This window comes from Jaculus jaculus, chromosome 1 (genome assembly GCF_020740685.1).
Source record: "Jaculus jaculus isolate mJacJac1 chromosome 1, mJacJac1.mat.Y.cur, whole genome shotgun sequence".
NCBI classification, from domain to species: domain Eukaryota; kingdom Metazoa; phylum Chordata; class Mammalia; order Rodentia; family Dipodidae; genus Jaculus; species Jaculus jaculus.
The window spans coordinates 237,907,988-237,933,906 of record NC_059102.1 but is presented as its reverse complement, the minus strand read 5'-3'; the positions used below and the strand labels follow the sequence as shown (position 1 = coordinate 237,933,906).

The window sequence follows — 25,919 nt, the reverse complement described above, 5'->3', positions numbered from 1 at the left end:
ACAAGGACTAAACCCAGGGCTTCATGCATGCTAGGCAAGGACTCTACCAACTGACCTGAATTCCTAGCCTTTTGTTTTGTTTTGTTTTGAGATAAAATTGCTTCATTTAGAACAATGATAGATGGAGTGAATGACAGTTAAAGCAGAAGACATGCTTTTAGAAAAAAAGCAAGTTAATGAAATAGAAGAGTGAGCTGAAGAAATATCCCTAGAACTCCAAAGGGAAATGAAAACAGAAAGAGACAGGAAAGACAGGACATGAGAGGGATGGATTCTAGGGGCCTAAGTTCACAAAACAGAAATCTACAAATGCAAGCACAATGCAAAAAGCAATGAAAAGAATTGTTCACTATCTCATCATTGTGAACAGGTTTGAGATGGCTGACCAAGTACATAAGCATATTCTATCAAAAATGTAATTATAGGCCTGGAAATATGGCTTAGCAGTTAAAGCACTTATCTGCCAGGCCAAAGGACCCAAGTTCAATTCCCCAGGACCCACATAAGCCAGATACATAAGGTGGTACATGTGTCTGCAGTTTGTTCACAGTGGCTGAAGGCCTTGGCATGCCCATTCTTTCTCTCTCTCTTTCCCTCTCTCCATCTCTCTCTCTCTCCCTCCCTCTCTCAAATAAATAAGTAAATAAATTTTAAAAGCTGTTTAGAATATAAATATATACTACTACAAATGCTGTGATGGTTAGTCTTCACTGTCCACTTTACTGGACTTGGAATCACTATGCAAACACACCACTGGCTGTGTTTAAGAGGGTATTTCCAGAGAGGTTTAGGTTGGGGAGAAGAGTCAATCTGCTTGTTGGTGGCACCACTACATGGGCTGAGGTCCTAGACAGAATAAAAAGAAGAAAGTGAGCGACACCCCAGCACTCGTCCCCCTCTGCTTTCAGGTGCAGTGTGTTTGGCTGCCGCCCGCCTCTGCTACCCTGCCTTTACTACCTTGATGGACAGTATCTGAAACTCAGAGCCATGACAAATCCTTCCTTCCTGAAGTTGCTTTTTCCGGTATTCTGTCACAGCAATGAAAAAGGTAGCTATACAATTATCTACAAAGCAGCAGCAGATTGGAAACAAAAGGAAGATGGCCTCAGACGATGCCCTAATATAAAAGTCATAGGAAGCGGGGTGTGGTGGTACATGCCTTCAATCCCAGTACTCAGGAGGCAGAGGTAGGAGGATCACTGAGTTCAAGACCAGCCTGGGACTACAGAGTGAGTGCCAGGTGAGTCTGGGCTAGAGTGAGACCCTAACTCGAAAACAAAATCACATGAAATGGGAACAATATCTATACTGGGCTTTTTGTTTATTGTTGTTGAGGTGTTTTTGGATTTTGGGTTTTTTTTTTTTTTGAGAGGGGGTTAAAGGAGGGCCTCACTGTAGCCCAGGCTGACCTAGAACTCACTCTAGCTCAGGTTAGCCTTGATCTTCCTACCTCAGCCTCCTGAGTTCTGGGATTAAAGGTGTGTGCATGCCTTTAATCCCAAAACTCAAGAGGCTGAGGTAGGAGGACAACAGTGAGTTCATGGCCAGCTTGGAGCTACAGAGTAAGTTCCAAGTTTAGCCTGGACTACAGTGAGACCCTGCTTCCAAAAAATAAAATAAAATATAAAATCGACAAGCACTAAGCATAAAAGGACGTAAGTCATTTAAAATATTATTAGGAATTAAACCATTTTAAATGGTTATTTAAGGGGCTGCCAAGATAGCTTAGTGATTAAAGGTGTTTGTTTATAAAACCTGCCAGTCCAGGTTCAATTCCCAAACCATGAGGCTGGAGAGATGGCTTAGCATAAGGTGTTTGCCTGAGAAGCCTAAGAACTCATGTTCAAATCTCCAGGTTCCACACAGCCAGATGCACACTGACACAAGCATGCCATGTCGCACATGTGCACAAGGGGATGCACATATCTGGAGTTTGTTCCAGAGGCTGAAGGCCCTAGTGCACCCATTCTCTGTCAAAATACATAATATTTTTTTAAAAACTCTCAAAAATGGTGGAATAGTCTGGCATTCCTTTGCAGTACCAGGAGAGCCTGGCATGTTATCCCTTCACTCTCCGAAAAGTACACGTACACAAACACACACACACACACACACACACACACACACACACACACACAATTTTAAAGATGGTTACTTAACACAAGATTCAATAGCAACACTAAATGATTTACATTATGTATACTTGTATTCATCAAGTAGACAAGTATTTTCAAACTGTCCAGCATTTTCTATGCTCACTGCAAGGTAAAGCAGACTGGTGGAAGATGGGGATGACCACACATCATACACCACAGCTGGGAATGAAAACTGAAGGCTATTTTTCTGAATACTAATCTGGCAGCAGAACATAAAGTTTACAAAAGACCCCCACAGAGGCAAAAGAATAGGGTGGGGCGAAGTTCAGAATCTATACAAAATCAGCCTATAGCAAAAAAAAGATTTGGGCTGGAGAGATGGCTTAGGGGTTAAGCGCTTGCCTGTGAAGCCTAAGAACCCCGATTCGAGGCTTGGCTCCCCAGGACCCACGTTAGCCAGATTCACAAAGGGGCACACGCCTCTGCAGTTCGTTTGCAGTGGCTGCAGGCCCTGGCATGCCCATTCTCTCTCTCACACACTCTCCTTCTTTCTCTCTCTGTCTGTCACTCTCAAATAAATAAATAAAAATAAAAATAAATAAATAAAAAGATTTTTAAAAGTTGGAAAGTGGAAGGCTAGAAAGCCCCTACATGAGGCTGACTCAAGCTTTGTGGCTCCACTGGCCCAGACACTCCAGTGGCACTCCAGTGTATCTGAAGGTGACCTACTGCTTATTAGAATATTAAATGCATACAGCTGCTTGAAGGACTAGGATGCTAATGAGGCATAAATTACATGGAGTTGCAGCAGAACTCCATGGGCCAGAGCATGTGGACTCCTCACTGTGTGTCATAAAAGCCTTTGTACATTAGGGCCATTTGAGCTACTCAACTCTTCACTGCTTCCTCCTTGACAGGTTTTCTTTCTTAATAAATCCTCTTACTTTACTTGTTGCAATCCACGTGCATATTTCCAGTTCCTCGTTCAGGACACAAGTGCCCAGAAAAAACTTGGGAGGTGTCTACCAGACCCTGCCATCCACCAGTATCACCACTCTCATTTCTCTCCAAGGTACTACCCCTCTCATGATTTTTCTTCAGGAAATAAAGATGTACACGAAACCCATACATATGATATTAAAGTCTGCAATTAATAATGTAGAGGATTGTTTTATCATTTTAAATGTGTTGAGCATTACTGAAATAAAATTGCTAGCTTTACCTATTTTTGATGTTCAAAGTGAGGTACTAATACATGTATAACTTATAAAGTTATCCATGTGAATTAACACACTATTGCACAGTCACTTCTAAGGTGTGTAGTGAGAAAACATAAGAATTACTCTCGTAGAGACAGAGGAGATGGCCAAGTGTCATACAAGCAACTGGAGTTCAGAACCTGAGGCACCTATATAAATGCTGGGTGGTCATTAAGAACTGACTATAATCACAGCACAGGGAAGGCACACAGAGCCAGCCTTAGCAAACAAAGTCAATGATCAAGAAAAACACTTTACATTAACTTCTGGCCTACACACATATGACACACTACACACTAATATTCATGCAAGGTAAAGAACTACTAGCTTTCATGTATGTAATGCAATGTTTCTTTTTAAAAAATATTTTGCAGGGCGTGGTGGTGCATGCCTTCAATCCCAGCACTCGGAGGCAGAGGTAGGAGGATTGCTACGAGTTTGAGGCCACCCTGAGACTACATAGTTAATTCTAGGTCAGCCTGGACCAGAGTGAGACCCTACCTCAAAATACACACACACACACACACACACACACACACACACACACACACACACACAATGGGCTAGAGAGATGGTTTAGGGTTAAGGCATTTGCCTGCAAAGCCAAACAATCCTGGTTCGACTCTCCAGGACCCACATAAGGCCAGATGTACAAGGGTCACATGCATCTGGAGTTCATTTGCAGTGGCTGGTGGCCCTGGCATGCCTATTTGCATGCACGATCTCTCTAATAAATAAACATATTTTTAAAATATTTATTTTTGAGAAAGAGAACAAAAATCAGGTAGAGAGAGTGGGCCCACCAGTGCATCTAACCACTGCAAACAAACTCCAGATGCATGTGCCACCTTATGCATCTGGCTTACATGAGCACTAAGGAATCGAACCTGGGTCCTTTGGCTTTGCAGGCAAATGCTTTAACCAGTAATCCATTTCTCTAACCCAGTAATGCAGTATTATTAACAGTAGTCACTCTATTATAACTAAAAGAATCTACCTTTTGGCCCAAATCTCCTTATTTCTTCCTATCTTGCCACTCGCTCCAGCAAGTATTCCACCCTCTGCTTCTATAACTGTGAAATATTCATATTAACTTTGATCCTATGCTGAAGCCCTGGCAAGAGAAGATTTTCTAAAGACATACACATATTCCACTTTTCAACTACTAGAGTGTTACCTTTTTTCATTTGCAAAATTCAAGTTTTCAGAGAAATCAAGCTGGAACTGAGCTAGAAATGTCTTCCCTGCTGGCTAGCTTTCATATTGCCAGAAGGTTCTATGCAGGCTACTGGGGGAGAAAATTCATCAACAGCCTCACCAGCTGTGGACCAGCTGTGGAGCATGCTACAATACCAACCTACCAGGCAAAAAACGCCCACTGGTGCAACAATGGCATGACTGTCATGGGAGTAACCAAGTACTTTCCAATTGAGAGCTGAGCTCTGCTCCAAAGGACAGAATTCATACTCACAACTGTATGTGTACCTGGTATAAAGGTCTATGGCTTGAGAAGTCACAGGCCCTGGGGAATGGGGGAAATCATCTACTGATGTTTTACTAAATGGACATGTAGTCCAAATGCCTTTTAATATTTACGTTTATACCCATAGCCTAGTACTGTTCTCAAATTATTCAGGAAAAAACTCTTTTTGCAGTGGGCAGCAACTAATGCAGATGCTCATAACTGTACAAAGTGCTAAGAATAAGTGACTGTTGAGTGTTCAGCACTAAGCAAGGATATCTATATCACCCCTTCAAAGGGCCAGGGGATATCACAAAAGGTTGACATCAGGGTTATTCCTCAGATGCCATGCACCTTTTAGACAGGGTCCCTTGGTGAACATAAAACTCACCAATGCAACTAGATTAGCTAGCCAGTAGGCCCCACAAATTCAGTTACTACTTCCCCAATGCTGGGGCTACAGGCGTGAGCCACTATGACTGGCATTTTACATGGGTGCTGGAGACTTGCACTCGGGCTCTCATGCTTGTATGGCAAGCACTTTACTGAGCCATCTCCCCAGTCTCTGAGATCTTATACACTGTGGCTATAACATCTCTTCTTAGGTAAATGGCTTACAAGTGTTTGCTTGCATCCTGTAGTTTGTCTCTTTACTGATAGTGCTTTTGCTCTGCATAGTGTTCTTGGGTCAACAAAACCAAATCTGCCCAAATGTTTTACTTTTCTGTGCTTTTGTATCCAAAGAAATAATTGCCAAAATAGTGCTGAAGACACCATATGCTGCCAGGCACAAAACATGGACAGACTTGGCTGGAATCTGGGAAGAGAGCCAGTCTCCAGACAGTTGTCCCATCTAGGGCTGGAAAGCACTACATGAGCTACTGGGGGAAAGTGCCCAACAATGGTCCCAGCAACCAGTCTAAGCTATCCAGAAGCAAACACCCTGACAGGATGTACATGCCAGTGCAATAGTGGCACACAGCCTTGGTGGGAGTGATGGTTAAGTTGTTGTCAACTTGATCTGTTTAGTAATCCACAGAAATCCCTTTTGGATGGGTCTCTCAGGTTGCTTCCAGGAAGGATTAACTAAGAAGGAAGTCCTCCCCCCACAGCGGACGGCCCCTCTCAGGTGGGAACTTTATGTAAGGAAGCTCTGCACATAAAGAGTCCCTTCCTTCCACTTGGCTGCCTGAGCTGCTTGCTGTCTTCCAGTGTGGACTGAAGACCAGCGTGGACTGAAGATCAGCATGGATCGAAACCCAGAAGTTCCACAAGAAGTCTCCAGGCCTTCAGTGTCAGATTGGAACTGCTGAGGCATCTGGCCAAGTGGACTGAGCAGCTACCGGGTTCCTTGATTCTTGGACCTGTAACTGCTATTGGACTACCATAAGCTAATCCAATAAATTCCCTTTTTAATACAATTCATTCTACTGGTTCTGTTCTTCTAGAGAACCCTGATGAATACAGATTTTGGTACTAGAAGTGATTCTAGAGAAACAGAATTGTAAGGATGGATTTCTATTGTGGGCTTGGTGCTATTGGGGGTTGGCTCTCCAACTTCAGTGCTACTAAAGTCCCTACTGGTGCTAAGGACAGAATTTTTACTGGAAATAAGGAGGGCACTAATAATCCATGCTGGGAACGATTTATAGAACTCTGTGGTTGGTTGCTTCTAGCACATACAGATAAAGTAAAGGGAACAGAAGCTCAGAGAGGAAAATTTCAAGCTTAAGACCCACATGCATGATCTGAGGGCTTGTTTCTAAGGGTGCTCTGGAGGACAGTCTCCTCTCTGGCCAAAACGGGACTCAAAATGCAGAAAACCAAACCCAGGCTCTCATTGTAACACTGGCTAACTTGCAATGTAAACTCAAATCCCAGCCTCACAGGCTATCAGAAGTTAAAGTGAGGGCACTGACTGAAAAAGAATGGGATCCTGTGACTTGGGATGGTGATGTGTGGGAAGACCCTGAAGAATCTGGGACACTGAACCCTCAGATTCTGAAGAATTCTGGCAGAAAGACTGTAAGAGCCACAGATTGGGACATCATACCCAGAGGCATTGCCCCCCAACAACTGACTGCTGCTCCCACAATGCATAACCCACGACCCACATGGGGGATACCTGCAACCCAACTGAGGACAGCCCCCAGCAGAATAGGAACAGGGACAAAGGAAAGGATGGTACCAACACATGATATATCCATACTAAGTATTTCTGTAAAAACTAAAAATAAATAATAAAAAAGCTGTCCCTTTATGGTTTTTTTTTTCCTTCTTCTTCTAGGAGTTTTATGCTAGCAAGAGGTCTTTAAGTCGTTAGTAAAATTTGAACTAATTCAGTTTTAGTCTTTAGCATATAGAATTTATCATTTAAAAAAAAAACTGTCCTTTCCTCATTGTCTTTCGTGGAACCTCTGTTGCATTGTCAACAATCAGTAGGCCATAAGAGTACATATTTACTACTGGAATCTCCACTCTGTTCGCTCGGCAGATACATCTGTTCCTAGACCATAACCATTATGTCTTAATTACTATTAATTATTTGCTAAAGATTCTTTGGCTTACTTTGACCTTAAAGTTTTTGGTGGTTGTATATGAACTTTGGTACCTTTTTAAAAATATTTCTAGCCAGGCATAGTGGCACACGCCTTTAATCCCAGCACTCAGGAATCAGAGGTAGGAGGATTGCTGTGAGTTCGAAGCCACCCTGAGACTCCTTAGTGAATTCCAGGTCAGCCTGGGATGCAGTGAGACCCTACCTCAAAACAACAACAACAACAAAAAATTCTATGAAAATGTTATTGAGACATTAATAGGAATTTCTCTGAATTGTAAATGAACTGGCAATAGTATTGACATTTTGACAATACTGAGTCTTCTAATCTATGAATATGGGATACCTATCATCCCTGTGTTTGTGCCTTCCAACCATACTTTACAGTCTTCAGTATACAGATCTTTTACTTACATGGCTAAAATTCCAAAGAAATTATTTTGACACCATTGTAACTGAGATTGTTTTCTTTCTCTTAACAATTTCCTATTAGTGTGCAGAACTGAAATGACCCCTATGTTTTTGTGTTCTTATATTCCACACCATCACTGAAGTTGTTTCCTTGTTCTAACAGATGTGAGGCAGCATCTTTAGGGATTTTCATATCTAACAAGATGTCATCTGCAATAAGAGACAGTTTTATTGCCACCTTTCTGACTTGGATGCCTTTTACTCGCCTTGGCTAATGGCTCTATCATTGTCTTCCAATATTAGCTTGAAGGAAAGTGCTGACTGTGGGCATCCTTCGGTATGACACTGGTATGACCTATATGGCGTTGATGAACATTCCAACAATTTCTCTTTTCCTGACTATGTATCATGAATGGTGATGACTTGTTTAGTTATTCTTTCTGCATCTGTTGCAATAATCATCTACTTTTTACCTTTCCTTCTATCAATGTGATGTAGGATAACAGTGTGCATATACTAAACCACCAAGTGCAGCAGGGGAGAATTCCATCAGATCTGGTCTTACAATCCTGTTGTGATGCTACTGAGTATGGATACTGACATTTTGATAAAGATGTTTTCTCTCTATATTTATAAGAGAAGTTGGGTCTGTAATTTTCTTTATTCTTTTCTGCTTTCTAATGAGGATAATGGTCACCTCATAATGTGAATGTAAAAATGTTCTTCTTCAATTTCTTGGAATATTTTGAGAAGGATTGGTGCAAATTCTTCTTTAAATGTCTGGCAATAAATCTGATGAAAGCCTAAGAACCTAGATTTTCTTGCTGACAGGCTGAGTACTAGTCCAATATTATCACACTGCAGTTGTCTGTTTAGACTTTCTATTTCATCAACAGTCAGTCAGTATGGGCGTGCTTTGGTTTTCTTTTTTATTTCATTTTTAACAAAGTGGTTGTTGAGTACTTTGAAATTCAAAAACCGTTAATTTTTACAATCTGCCTCCCATTATAGATCTGTAGATAGATAGATATTGTAGTTTAAAGAGAAAGACACAAAATAGATTTTTTTCATCATCTTGAAATTGTTAATACTTGTTTTGTGGCCTAACTAACTAGAGAATATTTCATATCCACTTCAGAAATACATTCTCCTGTTCTGTGGACAGTTATATATGTGTTTGAGGATCCATTGAGTCTGTAAGGTTCCCTTACTGATTTCCTGTTTATATATCCATCTAGAGCCAGGAATGGTGGCTCATACCTTTAAAACCAGTTCTCTTCCGGGAACCTAGGTAGGAGAACTGCTGTGTGTTTGAGGCCAGCTTGAAGCTACAACATGCCAAGTCAACCTAGGCTAGATTGAGACCCTGCCACCCCCTCCCCAAATAAAAGGAAAGGAAGGAGGAAAAAGTAGAAGAGAGAGAAAGAGAGAAGTTTAACAAAAAGAGGCTATATCAGGCTGGAAGAATGGCTTAGCAGTTAAGGCACTTGCCTGCAAAGCCAAAGGACCCAGGTTCAATTCCCCAGGCCCCAAAAAAGGCACATGTGTCTAGGGTTCATTTGCAGTAGCTAGAGGGCCAGGCACCCACATTTTTTTTCTCTCTCTCTCGCAAATAAATAATTTTTTAGAAAAAGAGGCTATATCCACCTACTATTTAAAGTAGATGGGGGCTGGAAAGATGACTTAATGGTTAAGGCACTTGCCTGCAAAATCAAAGGACCCAGGTTTGATTCCCCAGGACCCAAGTAAGATGCACAAGGTGATGCATCTGGAGTTTGTTTGCAGAGGCTGGATGCCTAGCACACCCATTCTCTCTCTCAAATAAATAAAAATTACTAAAGTGGGGGCCGGACTAAACTCCCATATAATTATCTTGCAAATATTTCTTCCTTTATTTTTAATATTTGCTTTATGTATTTAGGGTGTCCAGTATTAGTGAACAAATATTCTTAACTACTACTTTTTTATGAGGGGGAAAAGAGAATTGCTGCACCAGGGCCTCCAACCACTGCAACCGGACTCCAGATGCATATGCCACTTTGTGTCCATGTGCAACCTTGTGCGCTTGCATCACCTTGCACATCTGGCTTACATGGGATCTGGAGAGTTGGACATGGGTCCTCAGGCTTTGCAAGCAAGTGCCTTAACGGCTAAGCCATCTTTCCAGCCCTACTATACTTCTTATATAGACCATATTACACATTATACATGTATAATACATTATTTATCACTGTAGAAGGACCTTCTTTGTATCTTACAAGTTCCTGACCAAAAGTCTTACAGTCACCCCTCCTCTTTTCTTTGTTCATTGGCATGAAACATCTTTGCTTGTCTGCTCGATTTCAATGTGCTACTTAGCCAAAGCGAGTCTCTAGAAAGCAGCAGACACAGCAGTGCTCCCCTATCTGCAGTTCTACTTCCCACTTCAGTTACTTGCAGTCAACCAAAATCCAACTCCCACCACAGACATCATCATGACTTCATAACCCCGAGTCACAAGAAGCATATAATCTTCCTGGCCTATCATCACAAGGTCACTGGCAGCTCCCACCACGCCACAATGCCTCCATAATTCACTCGCTCCACTTTATCTCATCATCTAGGCACTGCATCATCAGCACCTCATCACAAGAAAAGGTGAGCATGCTGTGAGAAAAATCACGTTCACAGACCTTTAATTATAGTGTAACTATAGTGATTCTATTATAGTCACTGCCCTTAACGTCTTACTATGCCTAAGTTATAAATTAAAATTTATGTATGCATACATGATGTATGGGGGGAACGCAGGATATATTAGGTTCAGTGCTATCCACAGTTTTAGGCATTCTCTGGGTCTCATGGGACGGAGATAAAGAGGAACCAATGAAGCTTGATTTTTTTTTTTAAATAAGCTATTTGGCCACTCTGTCTTTCCACTGTAGAATTAAATCCATTTATATTTAAAGTAACCATTAGTAAGGACTTATTGCTGCCAATTCCTTCACTGTTTTCTGACAGTTTCATTCCTTTCTTTCCCCTCTACCTGACATCCTCTGTGATATATCTTTTCTGCAGTTGTACACTGTGAATCTTTTGTTTGTGTACTTACTACAATTTTCTTCTTGGTGATCACCATGAGTCTCACATAAAACTTCTTATTGTAAGATGAATCAATTAAGATGATAAAACCTTAACACTGCAAGTAAAAACACTGTACCTTAACGTCCCTCATAGTTTGTAATCAACAACCTAAGTTACATGCTTTAAATATTATTTACCTTTTAAAATTATTATAGTTATACTAATTTTAATATTTTGTCTCTTGATTTTTATGAGTTAAAAGGATTTGTGTATCATAATTACATAATCATTCTGAATTTGAATGTATTCTTACCTTTATATTGAGTTTTATAAATTTTTATTTTTTTCTACTTAGCTTCCTTTATTTTCAGCATGAAGTAGTATTCCCTTTAGGAATTCGTGTAGACAGGCTTAATGGTAATGAACTCCTATAGCTGTGTTTGTCTAGGAAAATCTTCTGGTCTTCTTTATTTCTACAGGACAGATCTGTCAGGCATACTACATAGCTGGTTGGCAGCTTTCTTTTTATTACAGAACTTAAAATAGATCATCCCATTTTCTCTTGCTCGGCACATTTTCTGCTGAAAAAAATCCACTAATAGTTTTATAGAATTTCCCTTACATGTGGTCATTTGCTTCTCCCCTGTTGCTTTCAAAACTTTCTCCTTGTCTCTGGATTTCAGAAATCATTGTAATGTGTCATCATTTATCTATCTGGAAATCCTTGGTTTTCCTGGATCTGATTGTTCATTTCTCCCTCCAGGTTTAGTAAGAGACCTGTCCTTGCCTTTTTCCTTTTCTGCTCCTGTTGGATCTCTGCTCATTCATGCTTCGGTTCATGTGTTGGTATCTCAAGTCTCACAGGCTCCTTTCACCAGGAAATGCTGCATGGGGATCCTCACTTCACTCTCCTCAACCCATGCAGTTTATGCCTGTCTGTTCTATGCATCCTGGGTGACAGGGCAAGCGAAAAAGTTCTTCTATCCTCTTCACTATTTCTCATTTCTGTGTTCCACTAGATACTGCAATCTCTCACCTGGAGTCCTGAATTCTTAGGAAGGTATCCTTACGCAAGCATCAACATTCAGATCAGCCTCCACAAGGGGACCAATGTTGAAAACACATATTCTTCTATCTTGCTTAAAAGCAGGGATTGATTCTTATACTAATTTTTAAAAATCCTACTTCCTAGGAATATTTAATGATAAGGGAATTGTTCAGGATATAAAAGCCTTGAAGAACATATTATAGTAACTATGTAAATATGTTTTTAAATATAGAAAGAAATGCTAGAAAAATTCAGACCAACTAATATTACTTCTCTACATATTCCTATAGTTTATAAATTCTCTACAATAAGTGCGGCTCATATTTAATCAATTTTGCAGTCACACTTTTCTTCATATTAACATCTCTGAAATTCACATACAGCTTAAAACTGATGGCATCTTCGTCTAGATGATATACTGTGTTTTAGGTACCCTTAGTAGCACAATTAAAATTAGACATAGCATTATGTTTTGAAGATCCAAATGGAAATTCTCAATGAAAAGATATTCTTTCAACAAACAAAGAGAACAATACAAAGTTCTGAGTGGAAATCTTCCCCTAAATGTAAATTTCCATGGGAGTAACAACCCCTTTTTAAAAACAAACATGGGGCTAGGGATACAGGCCAGAGGTAGAACACTTGCCTAGAGTGTGCAAGGCCCTGAGCTTAATCCCAGCAATGCAAACAAAACGAAACACACCAAAGCCTGGGAAGAAGGTGGCCTCGATTTGCACAGCTTGTCCTCTTCTTGAAAAAATTAACTTTAGTGGAATGTGTGTTCTGTTGTATTTTACAGAGAATACAGACTTGAGGTTAATAATGCATTTTCACTTTTTAATATGCAAGTAAGTTTTAATCCTTCTCTGGCACGAGTTATGTTCCCCTCTCTGCTTCTGGGTTACAAGTCTTCCAAGACAGCAGAAGGCAGAAGAGCTTGGGGAAACATAAGGATAAGAGGCAGAAGTTGGGTTGAAGGAAACGTGGAGTGAAGTGGTCCTCTCTCTGCAGCCCTCACTAAGACCCAGCCATCACTTCTGCCATCACTATCGAAGTAGAACTTCCCAAACTAAGTCAGTGAATGAACAGAGGCAGCTGTATGCACTTCACACGCCTACTGACTTTCCTCCTATTTTCAAGTTACAACCAATTTTTCTCTAGCAGTTGAGGGAGGTGGCTATGGTTTCTGTCTGACTAACGCCAAGGGGAGAAAAAGAGCATGCCCTCTCTAAATATGTGGTATGTTCCTATTTTGTGAAAGTATCTAAGTGTCATTTGTGTAGTATTCAAGTGTGTGTAATACAGTGCTGGGTCCCAAAAAACTTAGCTCTAGTAGGTGAGGTAAATTCCCAGACCAACAGGTACAGTCTAGAGAAAAAGGAGCATCCTGGCATCGACACTGACTGGTTGGTACTCCTGTCATTGTGATATTAATGTTTTAACATCACCCTAGGACAGTAATTTGCATACCTATATAAGCAGAAAAGTGTGACAAGATAAAAGAACAGTGTGGAAAAGATAGGAAAATGATTTATATCCTTTCCATCTTTAGGACAGACTACAAAACCATTAAAATAAATTGACCAAGGACTGTAAGTTATGTCTCTAAAAAAGAATTAAGATATTTTGCAGGCCCAGAAGACATCTAAAATAAGTCTAATGAATCTTCTAGTATATAGTATGGCCATGTAACCTGCCACAGGGACTAACTAAATTAGGAATGTCAAACTCAATTCCTAATCTAATCTTCACTTCAAACCTTCAAGGAAGATGGTTTAAAAAGCCATGGCTTCATTCACAGTTGTTTTCCCTACTGCCTCCAGAATATGGCAAGTAGACATAGCATATACAACCTGACACCTAAAAAATTATTTTTACAGTTCATTCTGTTAAAAAGTATGTTACACAGAGAAAGAAGTCAAAGAAAGTACATTGAGACCGCTGTCTAAGCTGGCATGGTGGTGTATCTGCAATACTAGCACTCAGGAGGATAAGGCAAAAGGATCACAAGTTCGAGGCCTCTGGATCAACACAGGGAGACCCCATCTCCAAAAAATAAAAATCTGGGGCTAAAGAGAAGGCTCAGAGGTTAGGAGCTTGCAACGCTTGATGGCCTGGATTTAACCCCAGGTTCTAGATAAAGCCAGATGCATAAAGTGGCACTGAGTTGAGAATTCATTTGCATGGACAGGAGGTTCTGGTGTGCCTGTACTCTCTCTCAGTCTGCCTCTCTGTCTCTCTCAAATAAATTAATAATAAAAATTTTTTTAATAAATTTAAAAATCTGCTAGTCAATGGGAAAAAATCCTGTATACTCCTCTCAGAAACGCAATTACCCTAATAAAGTATGGCTCTGACCAAATGAAACATGAGAAAACAAAAAGATTTCACAAATCATGACATATCCATCCTCAGCTTTAAAAAAAAAAAAAACAAAACAAACAAAACACCATCACATAATTTTTACCTTTTAGGGTTTTCTTAGTTAGGCTTTAGTAGTGTACAAACTAATCAGAAATTGTTGGGAAATTTTGTGATGCCACATGGTTATTTAAGCTAAGTATAAAGAAACCATAAATTACTACATAAAAGATTAGGCTGCCCATGGAAGACGACATTCTATTTCTGGAGATCTCCATTAGGTGAAGGGCCATTTGGTTGGGAAAAAACTTCAAAATACAGGCTACAGAGATGCCTCAGTAGGTAAAGGGCTTGTCGCACAAGCATCAGGAACTAAGTTCTCATCCCCAGCACCTATGGAAAATGCCAGGTATGGTGGTGTATGTCTGTAATGCCAGCACTGGGGAGGTGGAGAGGGGAGGATCCCTGGGAAAACCAAAATGTTAAACCCAAGACTTTCTGAGTATTAAGACTGTACTACAGGAGTGTGGGGTTTGTGCTATATTTTGGAGTTCAGACTACAGATGCTCAACTGGTAAAATCTATACAAGTATTACCAAAACTGGAAAAACTCTGATATCTGAAGTCTTCTCCCAAAGATTTTGGATAAAGGACACTCAATCTATCCATTTCTTTTAATGGTTACAAAGGTAACCGATGGGAAAGCAAGATAAAAGAGAACTTCTGCATGTTATTCTAGCAAGTTCCATTGTCTCAATGAGAATATGTTGATTCTCTATGATTTGATGCATTAGTTTGCCTACATTTTTAAGGAAAAGAAACACTCATGACTACATAATTAGCAGAGATAGCATGAGGCATGAGTCAGTGGAACAAAGCACAACTCTGGTTTCAGACACTTTGGTTTGCACTTAAACACAAGCTTCACTAGGCATGTTTCCTCGAACAAGGTATCATGCGCCTTTAAACCTCACCTTGTGTATTTAAAAGCTTTACTGAGATCTCAGGTACACAGCATACAATTCATTCACTTAAAGTATATAATTAAATACATCTTACCATGTCCATAATGTTGGCAACCATTACCACAAGCCAATTTTAAGGCACGTTCACCCTCACAAAAGGAAACCTGCACTCACTAGTAGTCTATCCCCATCAGTATTCCTCTCTGGAAAAAAGAGGGGTGTCAGAGTAAGAGAACTATTTCCTGCTGGTCAGATACTCAGGAGTAAGTACAGTGTATCAAAGTGTCCAGCACAGAGTCACATGCATTGCAGGTAAATTTCAAAGCCTAAGTGAAAGGAACAAAAAGCCTAGGTAAAATGAGAACATGTCAGAGGGAAGAAAACTCCCTTCAGGGACCAGGAACAAACTCAGATTCCTACCCAGTCATGGCACCTTCTCCCAAATTCCACTGAATGCAAACAGTAGCAGGTCAAAACCAAATGTGAAAATGCCAGTTACAGAACAGAAGTGTTTGAGTGAAGGTTTCAGAAGGGATACATCCTCCCTCAGTCCTGCATAAGACCCGTCGGCAACAGCCCACGGTGCCGCTGCTGAGGACACCACAAGCTCATACTGGACAAGCAGTTGGAACTATCTGTCATGTTTCCACTTTTCCAAGTGGAAAATAAACATGACAGGTGCTCATTTGGCTGTTCAAGCACTTTTCCACTTAAATGGCAATTCCTCAAGTTTACCGGCTGCAGCCTAAAGTTATAATTTATTGCTGTTTCTGTTATTCCCTTGCCTCGGCAGAAAGTAGAACATAGCACCTACATCTCAAAGGCTGTGAGAGGTAATAAAGTATAATTATTTTGAATTTATGAGTAAGCCATAAATTATATGTACTTTTTCCTTCACCTGGTCACTTAGCACTTGGGAGAGGAGGGAATAGGGTCAGAGGAAGGCATGACAAAAGCCTTTTGCCCTGAATAAAATGTCAAATCTGGGCAGGATTGAGGGACACCTGGAGGATTTACAGATACCACAGTCTCCAAGTTAAGTCCCAAGGGAGCCCACAATCAAAATACTTTAAACTCGTAGAAGCCTCTGCCCCCCACCCACCCGCCCCGTGGCTTCAGCCTCTAACGAGCGAGCCTCCCCTGACTTGAAAACTTGAAGCCCGGCGTCATTTCAGGTACACCACATCAAACGTTCACAGGGCTCTGGCCTCACTGCCTCGAAGCCACAGGTATTTGGTGCAAGGGGAAGCTAATCTACAAAACACGACTGACCAGGCTCTGGAATGCAAGTCAGCCTTAACCAAAGTAACAGTGATTACCAGAGTCTGATTCAACACAGACCAGACGCGAACTCTTCTCACCCTCAGTAATCAATTGGTGAAATTTCCCTTTCTTGTAGTTCCTTTCTGTGGCCATGAACTGTGAACAGTGGGGTGCAAAGCTGACAAACTGGGCACACAGCAGGCTAAGAAGACAACATCTGGCACTCTTCTGTCACCTCCTCATGTTGGTGGTTGTCCAGCATGCCATGGCTCAGAGAAGCCCTCACATCAATGGTGGCTTGCAAACCGCAGTCCCAAACACTGTCTTATTTGGACTCTAATAATTAGGGTGCATACTGGAAGTGTGCAGGAGCGCCCATTTCACAGTGGCGACAGACTCACAGAGGTGTTTACAACAAGCAGCAACCAGATAACAAAGGGAGTCTGGAAGCTCGTCACCTGACAGAAATGCCTATAGAACTGGCTACTAGAAACCCTGGGGTGAAAAAGCAAAAAAAAAAAAAAAAAAAAAAAATGCTATGCATTTCCACTTACACTGTCTTCCCTCCCTCCCCCAGTTTCTACCACAGATTTAGTTTGTTAACTTGACAACTAAGGCTTTGAACTAGATTGAAACTATCCTAACAACAGACATTTCAATGTGAGGTTTAGCTGGCTTTACAGAAGTACGAAGAGTAAAGAGGCTAGGAAGAACAGTCATAAATAGTGACATGTTAAAGATTGTGATAATAAATTCAGGGGGACCTGTGAGGTTGCCCCAAATGTTTACCTACTACTCACCTTTGTCCTCAAACATCCCACCTCCACACCCCCAGCTCCTGGTTAATGAAATAACTTGGTTGATGTCCCTTGAACTGTATAATCTGCTCCACAAAAAAAAAAAAAATTAAAACCCAACAAAACTCAGTTTGTCTCAAGCATTCATAAGTCCCTAACTCCCTGGTTACATGCAGTCTATGGAAAACATCTGTGGCAAAGTAAATCATCCAACCCTGAGAAACACCAGAGTGGATTTTTTTTCTATAAGTGTGTTTTGAAGTCCTGCTTGGAAAATTAGTGAAAATTGTAAATCTGTTTGCAAATCTGGTCATGTCTAACTCTGAGATTAGGGCAAAGATTCCAATTTAAAAGTAAAACCGTGACAACCCCGTTAAGCGTGTCCTTAGGCACCGCCAACAGGGCCTTCACTCACTTCCACGGGCAGAGGATTTATTACAGGCACCCGACACGTTCCCCATCAGACACCCCTGGAGTATTTGCTTGAGACAGCAGGGTTCAGTCTGCACTTCCTCTGCAGACCAATATATTATTATAAATTGAGCTAAACTGTTTCCTTTCCATAAGTGCTGTGACGTTCAGATTTCAGTTATCACACAAGGCCCAGGTCCTTCCATGAGCTCCTTGTTACGTGAAGGCAAAGGGCAACATTAGACAACAGATAAGGTGTTTTGTTATTTTTTTTAAATAGAAGATAGAGAAAGAATTCCAGTATGACATATTTAGAAGGAAATATATTCTAATTCAGACTTTTGGGTACATTTGTTGTCACCTGTACCTGAAAGTAGGAGGTAGACTGATTATGTATCAACTTCCAAAAAACAATAACACAAATATTTTAGGTTTATCACCTGCAATGGTTAGAGACTTTCCTTATATAAATCAAAAGGATAAAGTAACTAAGAAAAGTTCTTAAATTTTATGAAAAATGTATCATTAAGAAATGGGGGCGGACATGTTCTTTCTCATATGTGGATCCTAGCTACAGATGATTGGGCTTCTGTGTGAGAAGGAAAATACTTAGTAGCAGAGGCCAGTAAGGTAAAAAGGAGACATAAAGGGTAGAGAAAGGAAGGGAGGAGGATACTTAATAGGTTGATATTGTATATATGTAATTACAATGATTGTAATGGGGAGGTAATATGATGGAGAATGGAATTTCAAATGGGAAAGTGTGGGGGTGGGGAGGGAGGGAATTACCATGGGATATATTTTACAATCATGGAAAATGTTAATAAAAATTTTTAATTTAAAAAAAAAAAAGAAAAGAAATGGGGGCGGGCATTGTGGCACGCACCTTTAATCCCAGCACTCAAGAGGCAGAGATAGGAGGATTGCCGTGAGTTCAAGGCCAGCCTGAGACTACCTAGGGAATTCCAAGTCAGCTTGAGCTAAAATGAGACCCTACCTTGAAAAACTTAACAGAAAATAAAGAAAGAAAAAGAAATGGAGGGGGGGGGAATGACAAGACAAAAAAAACACTGTCACTTTCCTCCCTGAAGAGGCCCTAGATGAGGCAGAGTGTTCATGCTGAGTACAGGAAAGAAGCCCTCTCTGGGGTCAGCGTGTGAGGGGGGCAGAGGACACAAGGGGGGAAGAGGGCACAACGGCAGGGCTGGTGAGGGTGTATTCAACTGTGTGCACTAAAATTACCAATCCCACGCCTGCTGCCTACTAACTGTGCACCACGACAAAGTGGCTCGGTCTAACCCTGACATCTCTTGCAACAGCAGCTCATATTTGCTTCTTGGGGTTACTGAGAAGATGCTTGGCTTATCAATAGTCCCTAATAAATGTGCTTGTGTGACTTGTATTACTATCACAATTCCAGACATATACATACAAAAACAGAAAAATGGCTGAGAAGGAATATATTAAAACACACATGAAACTTGATTTCATAGTCTTTCCTACTGTATTTTGCAGTCTTTCTCTACAATGAGCACTTTGCTTTATAATCAGAACACACAAAATGTGATTAAGATAGCTGATCTTTTACAACGCATTTCTACTACATTCATACATTAAAAAAAATATAATTATTTTAAAATGTACCATTCTGGTTCTTATTGACTTCAGAAATACAAATTATTGACAGAAACTCCTGAACAAACTACCTAAAGAGAAATCACATTTAGCATTCAAGTAAAATAGGCAAATGTTATTGGTACATAAAACTGAAGTGATAATCTATCTACCAAAATGGCACTCGATGATGGGGCCAGGTCTTCGGAACAAAAAACTGATTCCTGAAGTTTATTTCAAAAGATAGATCTTAAGTATGCTGCCAATCCTCTAACCTCAGCACCGATACCAGGTGGCTCTAAGGACATTACCAAGCATGAAGTAGCAGTCTCCCTGCTGAAGCGGTATTGCCAGACCAGGCGTCTCGATGTCCCAGGAGATCTTAAATCCCACATGCCAGGTATCAGGATCTCGGCCTTCAAAACTGGAATCATCCTCGCTTTCCTCCTCAGAATCTGCCACAAGAAGGAAAGGTAAGCAGCAAAGAAATACTTCACAGAAACCTCTTAGGTGTTATGATTGTTATCTTAGAAATAAGTGGTGTTTTAATAAAACGTGTGAAGTATATCCTCCTTTATGTCATATTTTAATAAGGAAAAGATAAATCCTAAGCAATAGGCAAACTTTAAAACTGCTACCTACAAAATTCAATCAGTAAGTACTAAGTTCTAAAACTATACACAAATAACTCATTTATAAAAATACCCAACAAGGGCTAGAGATGGCTTAGCAGTTAAGGTGCTTACCTGCAAAGCCTAAGGACCCAGGTTCAATTCCCCAGTACTCACATAAAGCTAGATGAACAACATGGGGCATGCAGCTGAAGTTCATTTGCAGTGGTTGGAGGCCCTAGCTCACCCATTTTTTTCCCTCCCTCTTTCTCTCTCTCTCTCTCTTAAATAGATTAAACTAAAACCATTTATTTAAAAAATAGTTAACAAAATTCTTCATGAAGAAAAACATTAAATGTTATTAAAGGGCACAAAGAAAAAAATCAAATGTTAAAACACTGTGTTCTTAGAAAATAAAGTAGAACATAGTGGAACTATCAGGTCTCCTTAAATTCACCTACCAATTTTGACTTAATCAAAATAAGGAACAAGAAGATGTATTTTTTAGGTAAAAAGGGGTTGAAAGCTAGTCCCGCCTTTTCCATGAGGGACACATTCCAAGGATCCCAGTGAAAGTCAGAAGCCATAGAAAGTAATAAGTATATTATACTTTTTTTCCCTTATACATACAGGTCCATGATAAAGTTTAAATTATACATTAGGCACAGTAACATATTGCCAGTAATAGTAAAATAGAACAAATATAATAAAGTATTATAACAAAAGCTATGTGAATAGTCTCTATTTCTCTCAATCTCTCTCCCTCTCTCATTTTGCGTCAAAGGAATTTATTGTACTTTCAGCTTTTCACTTCAAGAAAACATTTACAGCTTCTCTTTGGTGCATACAAACCACTCGCAGAGCCCTCTAAGGCTCTGGGTCACTGTTAGCAAAATAAGGGTCACCTGAGCATCACCACAAAGAGGACATTTACACTATACAGTGCATCAGAATTGAAACTACTCTACTGGGCACTGATCTTCAAGACAAGGCCTATTTCTTGGTTTCACCCACTCTTAGGGCCCTAGTGACTGGCCCAATGAGCACCTGCAGAAAATGCTCACTTGAGCAAATGTTCTTTCTTTCATACCATTCCTAGTCCGTACTGTGGTAAGTGGAAAGAAAATGCTAATTTGGAAGAAAAAAAAACTGCAATTTTTTAAAGAAAGAATGTAAAGCATTATATTTCTGCGAGTGAGTTCAGCCCTGGACACTAAAAAAGCTTAGAGAGACGTTTCAACAAGGTTAGGACTTGAGAGCAGAATCTGGAAAAAGGTGCGACCTGAAAAGCAGTAGTGTTAACACTGGCATAGAAGAGGAAATGTTGAAGGAGGACGGAAGAGTACAAACTGTATGCAATCAAAATGGACAGTTGAGTATGTTTTCTTAAGACAGTATCATGTACACATCACATAAACCATCCAAAAGCACATGCATCCCAAATACAATGTCCATACACAGAGCCCCCAAATTTTGAACATCTTACTCGATATCAATCATACATGAGGAAGGGAAAAAAGGAAGAAAGGAAAGGAAATTGCACTAACTGTAATTTAAAAAAACAAAAAACAACATATCAGGCTAGAGAGATGGCACAGCAGTTAAGGTGTTTGCCAGCAAAGCCTAAGGACCCAGGTTCAATTCCCTAGAACTCACGTAAGTCAGATGCAAAAGGTGGCGCATACATCTGAAGTTCATTTGCAGTAGCTAGAGGCTCTGGTGTACCCATTCTCTCTATCTGCTTCCCTCTCTTTCTCTCTCTAATAAATAAAGATTTTCATAAAAAGAACATACCAAAAACATCCAAGTTCATAATCTCCATAGAGAGGGAATGCTGCTAAATTAATGTCCTTTAAGGGTACATGTAACCTCAGGTATTCAATTCCCTAAACTTGAATCTTAAATTGAATACTGTCGTATTTCATTAACTTATCCTTTTTCATCTTTGCTATTCTTCCCAACACATGTATTCATTGTTGTTAGGGTTTTGGTTTTTTTGTTTTTGATTTTTGAAACATGCTGTGCTTCAAGGGATCTTTCCCTCTTGTACTCAAATTTGTAACAATCCTCTGGCCCCAGCCTCCTGAGTGCTGGGAGTATAGGCACTACCTGTGACTTAAGTCTCCTCAAGTAGTTGCTTGTTAGGATCTCTTGACTAGATTTCACTAAGAATGGCATCATTTAATAAAAAGTCCACAGCCACTTGCTAGGCTAATCCTAAAAGCATCTTTAGAAAAATCTGCTGAAACAGGGATGATAAAAACTTTACATGTGAGGACAGGGTGGATTCACTCGTGGATTTTTGTAAGCCTGCTTGAGGAGTCCAAAGCTTTCTCCAAGCTCAGGAAGACACAGTAAAAAAATCAATGCCTGGTGTCTGCATGGCAGGACAGTTACTGACAGCATGGCACTGGAACCACTGCCCTACCTGATGGCATTCCATGGGCCCTTCTCATTTTCCTAACACCTAGTTACACTTAAAAATACTGACTTGCTAAACTAGAGCTAGTGACCCAGAAAAGAATTCACAAATGTATGCAGCTTTACCTGCACTGCATTTCCTTAAATTTAAATTTGTAACTCACAGAAGTACTTGGCATTGAAATCAAAATTCCCACCCTTTTTCAATTACAAGCTCTGGTATCCCTAAACCATCTACTCATGGCTATAGGTAAAAAGTAGCTGCCCCTTACACTAGGGGTGCCTTCTTTGCTGGCCAAAGCCCCCAGTCAGCCACTCCATTTCAACCATCTGTGATACCTGCCGAGGCCCAACAGCAAAGTCTGTGAACCTTGCTCTAGAGCAGTGCACGGAGTGAGCCCACAGGCAAAGCAGGCCCACAGCCTGGCCTGTTTTATAAATAAAGTTTAACGAGGCCTTAGTCATGCTCAGTCATTTACAGCATCCACGTCTGCTTTCACCACATAACAGCAAGGTGGCATGGGATGACTCAGACCACAAGACCTAAATGCTCTAAATGCTTTTTATCTGCCCTTTGCACACATGCTGCCAATCCCTTCTATGAAGGCTTCATACTTGTGATTTGCCATAAATATCTACATTATCTATCAAGGAAGCCAAAACTACATAAAATAATGATATAATATGACTAACACCTAATCATGCAACATGTCTAACAGCATCCAAGACAAAAATGTAATTAAAGCTAAAATAGTCGATAACCAGATCAATTTAGCAAAAGAATACTGATAGTAGAAATTGTATATTTACAACTGTGATACCCCAAGGCTGCAAGATGCTCCATCCCAGTGGGCCCTAATGATAACAGTCATAGCTAAACATGGGGGGGGGGTTTGGAGGGGGGGAGATAGGAGAGAAATAGCTTAAGAAAGTTATTCATGCGTCCCTCTTGCATTCAAATCAACTGCTATAGCATAGCCTTAAAGATAAATGATTCTTAATCTGCAAATACAATGCTTTTCAGGCTGTTTCAGTGCCAATGAGTACAATAACCCAGGAAGCATAAATCTGTACTGGCTAACAGGACAGTTGACTACCTTCCCCTCTAACTTTTATCCTGCACTGTTCCATTTGGCACTAATAATGTCTTGAGCGACAATCAGAGTCATAATCCATGTTTCCCAAAGTCTCCCACAAAGCCAACACCTTTGAAATGAGCTCATTAAAATGATGCTTTGTTGAGGGTTCTTTCCCCCATGGGCTGTGTAGGGAGGAGTTGTATGTCTGATACAGTTTTTATTGCTTAAATATGGTACTGCTCACTCTCTCGGTGAGATCAACTTGTAATTATCTTCAGCAACTGCAACTGATTACTCTTGCCCCATGCTATTTTGGAAACAAGGAAAGGCAATGGGTTCCTACTTGCCTTTAAGCCTCAGTAAAATTGGAAGGATTTTAGTGTCTCCATGTGTTTGATGCATTCCCGGCTTTTGCTAACCAAACTGTTCACAGAGAAAATGATGTGACAAAATACAAAAGAATGAAGTTTTAAAAGGTAAGGTTTCAAATGCTCAGAATTTCCAAAAAATTAGCCAGTGTGATTTTTTTTATGCTAAATGGTTTTGGTGGGGGAATGATTCCATTTAATTAAGAATGAATGCTGCCAAATATCTTGTTTACATTTCAAAGCTATATGCAACCACTGTTATATAGGTAACCAAAACAAGCCTCAACTTAATGAGAGAGATTACAATGCTAACCAAAACATATCAAAAAATTGTGCCATATTTAATAGTATACATAACTAATATCATATTCCAACAACTTCCTTCACATGTAAGCCTATAGTCATCATCACCACAAATTAAAAACTAGGTCCAGCCGGGCATGGTGGTACATGCCTTTTATCCCAGCATTCAGGAGGCAGAGGTAGGAGGACTGCCGAGAGTTTGAAACCTCCCCGAGACTACATAGTGAATTCCAGGTCAGCTGGGGCTACAGTGAAACCCTGCGTCAAAAAATAAAATAACAAAAACAAAACAAAAAAGGCTGGAGAGATGGCTTAGCAGTTAAGCACTTGCCTGTGAAGACTAAGGACCCCGGTTTGAGGCTCAATTCCCCAGGACCCACGTTAGCCAGATGCACAAGGGGGTGCACCCATCTAGGGTTTGTCTGCAGTGGCTGGAGGCCTTGGCATGCCCATTCTCTCTCTCTATCTCTCTCTTTCTCTCTCTGTCTGTCACTCTCAAATATAAATAAAAATAAAAAATAAAATAAAACCTGGGTCCATACTCTTAGCCCTATTTCCTGTTCCTTTAGCCAAGAATTAAGATTTCAGTGACCCCACCCATGCAATCATTTGTCCACTGCCTTGAACGCACACCTAGAGGGTAAGTGGAAGCAAGTTTTTTTCTTATCCATATCAGAGTTTTTTTGTTTAGTTTTTGTTTCTATTTCTGTTTTCTGAAGTACTGTGGGTTGAAACTGAGGGCCTCACACATACCAAGCAACAGTTCTAGCTACACCCACAGTCTGATGTCACCTATCTAGAGGCAAGAGAAACCACAAAGTTAAAAGAGGGTTAGCCAGTAGAGGGAGATTAATGATGTCTTACCTGGCCAGTGCTGACCTATGACATTCCAGTGTCTGGAAAAAGGTAGAGGAGAAAGGTGAAAATAAGGGGCTGGAAAGATATACCCAGAAAGGAAGATAGCATACTGCGGTAAGAACACAATCAGAGTCTGGGTGCCAAGCACCATGTGAACAGCACAAACTTGTAAGAAGTGAGACTGAAAAGGTGGACAGAGATCATCAGAGCACAAGGGCTCTAGGGACCGTGGCAGGAAATGCAGACTCCTAAGGAAGAAGTGGTGGACAGTGAAGACTTCCTCCCAAGTCAGATCTGTTTTGCAGAATGGTGTCTTTGGAAGGCACAGGCCTCTATGTGCAGATGTCGCATACATTTTCCAGACAGTTTCTCATAACACTGGCAAATGGATAATGTATAAACCAGGGAGCTTCCAGGCAATCCCACTGAAGAACCATACCCCTCAAAAGGAAGGTTAGTCAAGGACAGGCCTTCCTGCCAGACTTCTACTCTTAGAAAGGCTTTCTCTGACTCTTTGCAAGCATAGTCCTTGCTCAGCCATCCAGGAACACACAGACTGAAGAAATGGAGGCTTTAGAAAAGTGTCAACAGGGAAGAAAGCTAATCAATCCCAGCTTAGAAAGTGTAACAAGAAGCTGTTCTCAGATTCCTCAAAACAAATAATTCAGGACAAACCAAGCCTCTTGACAAAGACAACCTATAAAATGAATTATAAGTTTCCTGGGATTTCAGGCAAAATACTGAAAACTATTTACAGAGAAGCCTAAAGCTCGTCAACACGATGCCTGGCTTCTGAGGGCTTTTAGATTAAGCATTTTGAAAAAACAATTCAAGATAAAAGTTTTCACATACATACAGAACCTCACTGTGTTACATCCCATGGGAGGGGCTATAAAAGTGAGGAAATGAAAGAACAGCTTTGACTAAAGCTTCAATACTATGGCATTATCTGAAGTGAAATGTGGAATAAGG

The 25,919-nt window shown here is 40.5% G+C and overlaps 1 protein-coding gene across 1 annotated transcript in view; it reads right to left on the bottom strand.

Annotated features, from left to right (window-relative positions):
* Positions 1–25,919, bottom strand: part of Fto (FTO alpha-ketoglutarate dependent dioxygenase) — a 404,358-nt gene that overhangs the window by 252,040 nt on the left and 126,399 nt on the right. The window contains exon 4 of the mRNA XM_004664799.3: positions 19,619–19,762. Within this exon, the coding sequence (XP_004664856.2) occupies positions 19,619–19,762 (144 nt within the window). The remainder of the gene's footprint in view (positions 1–19,618; positions 19,763–25,919) is intronic.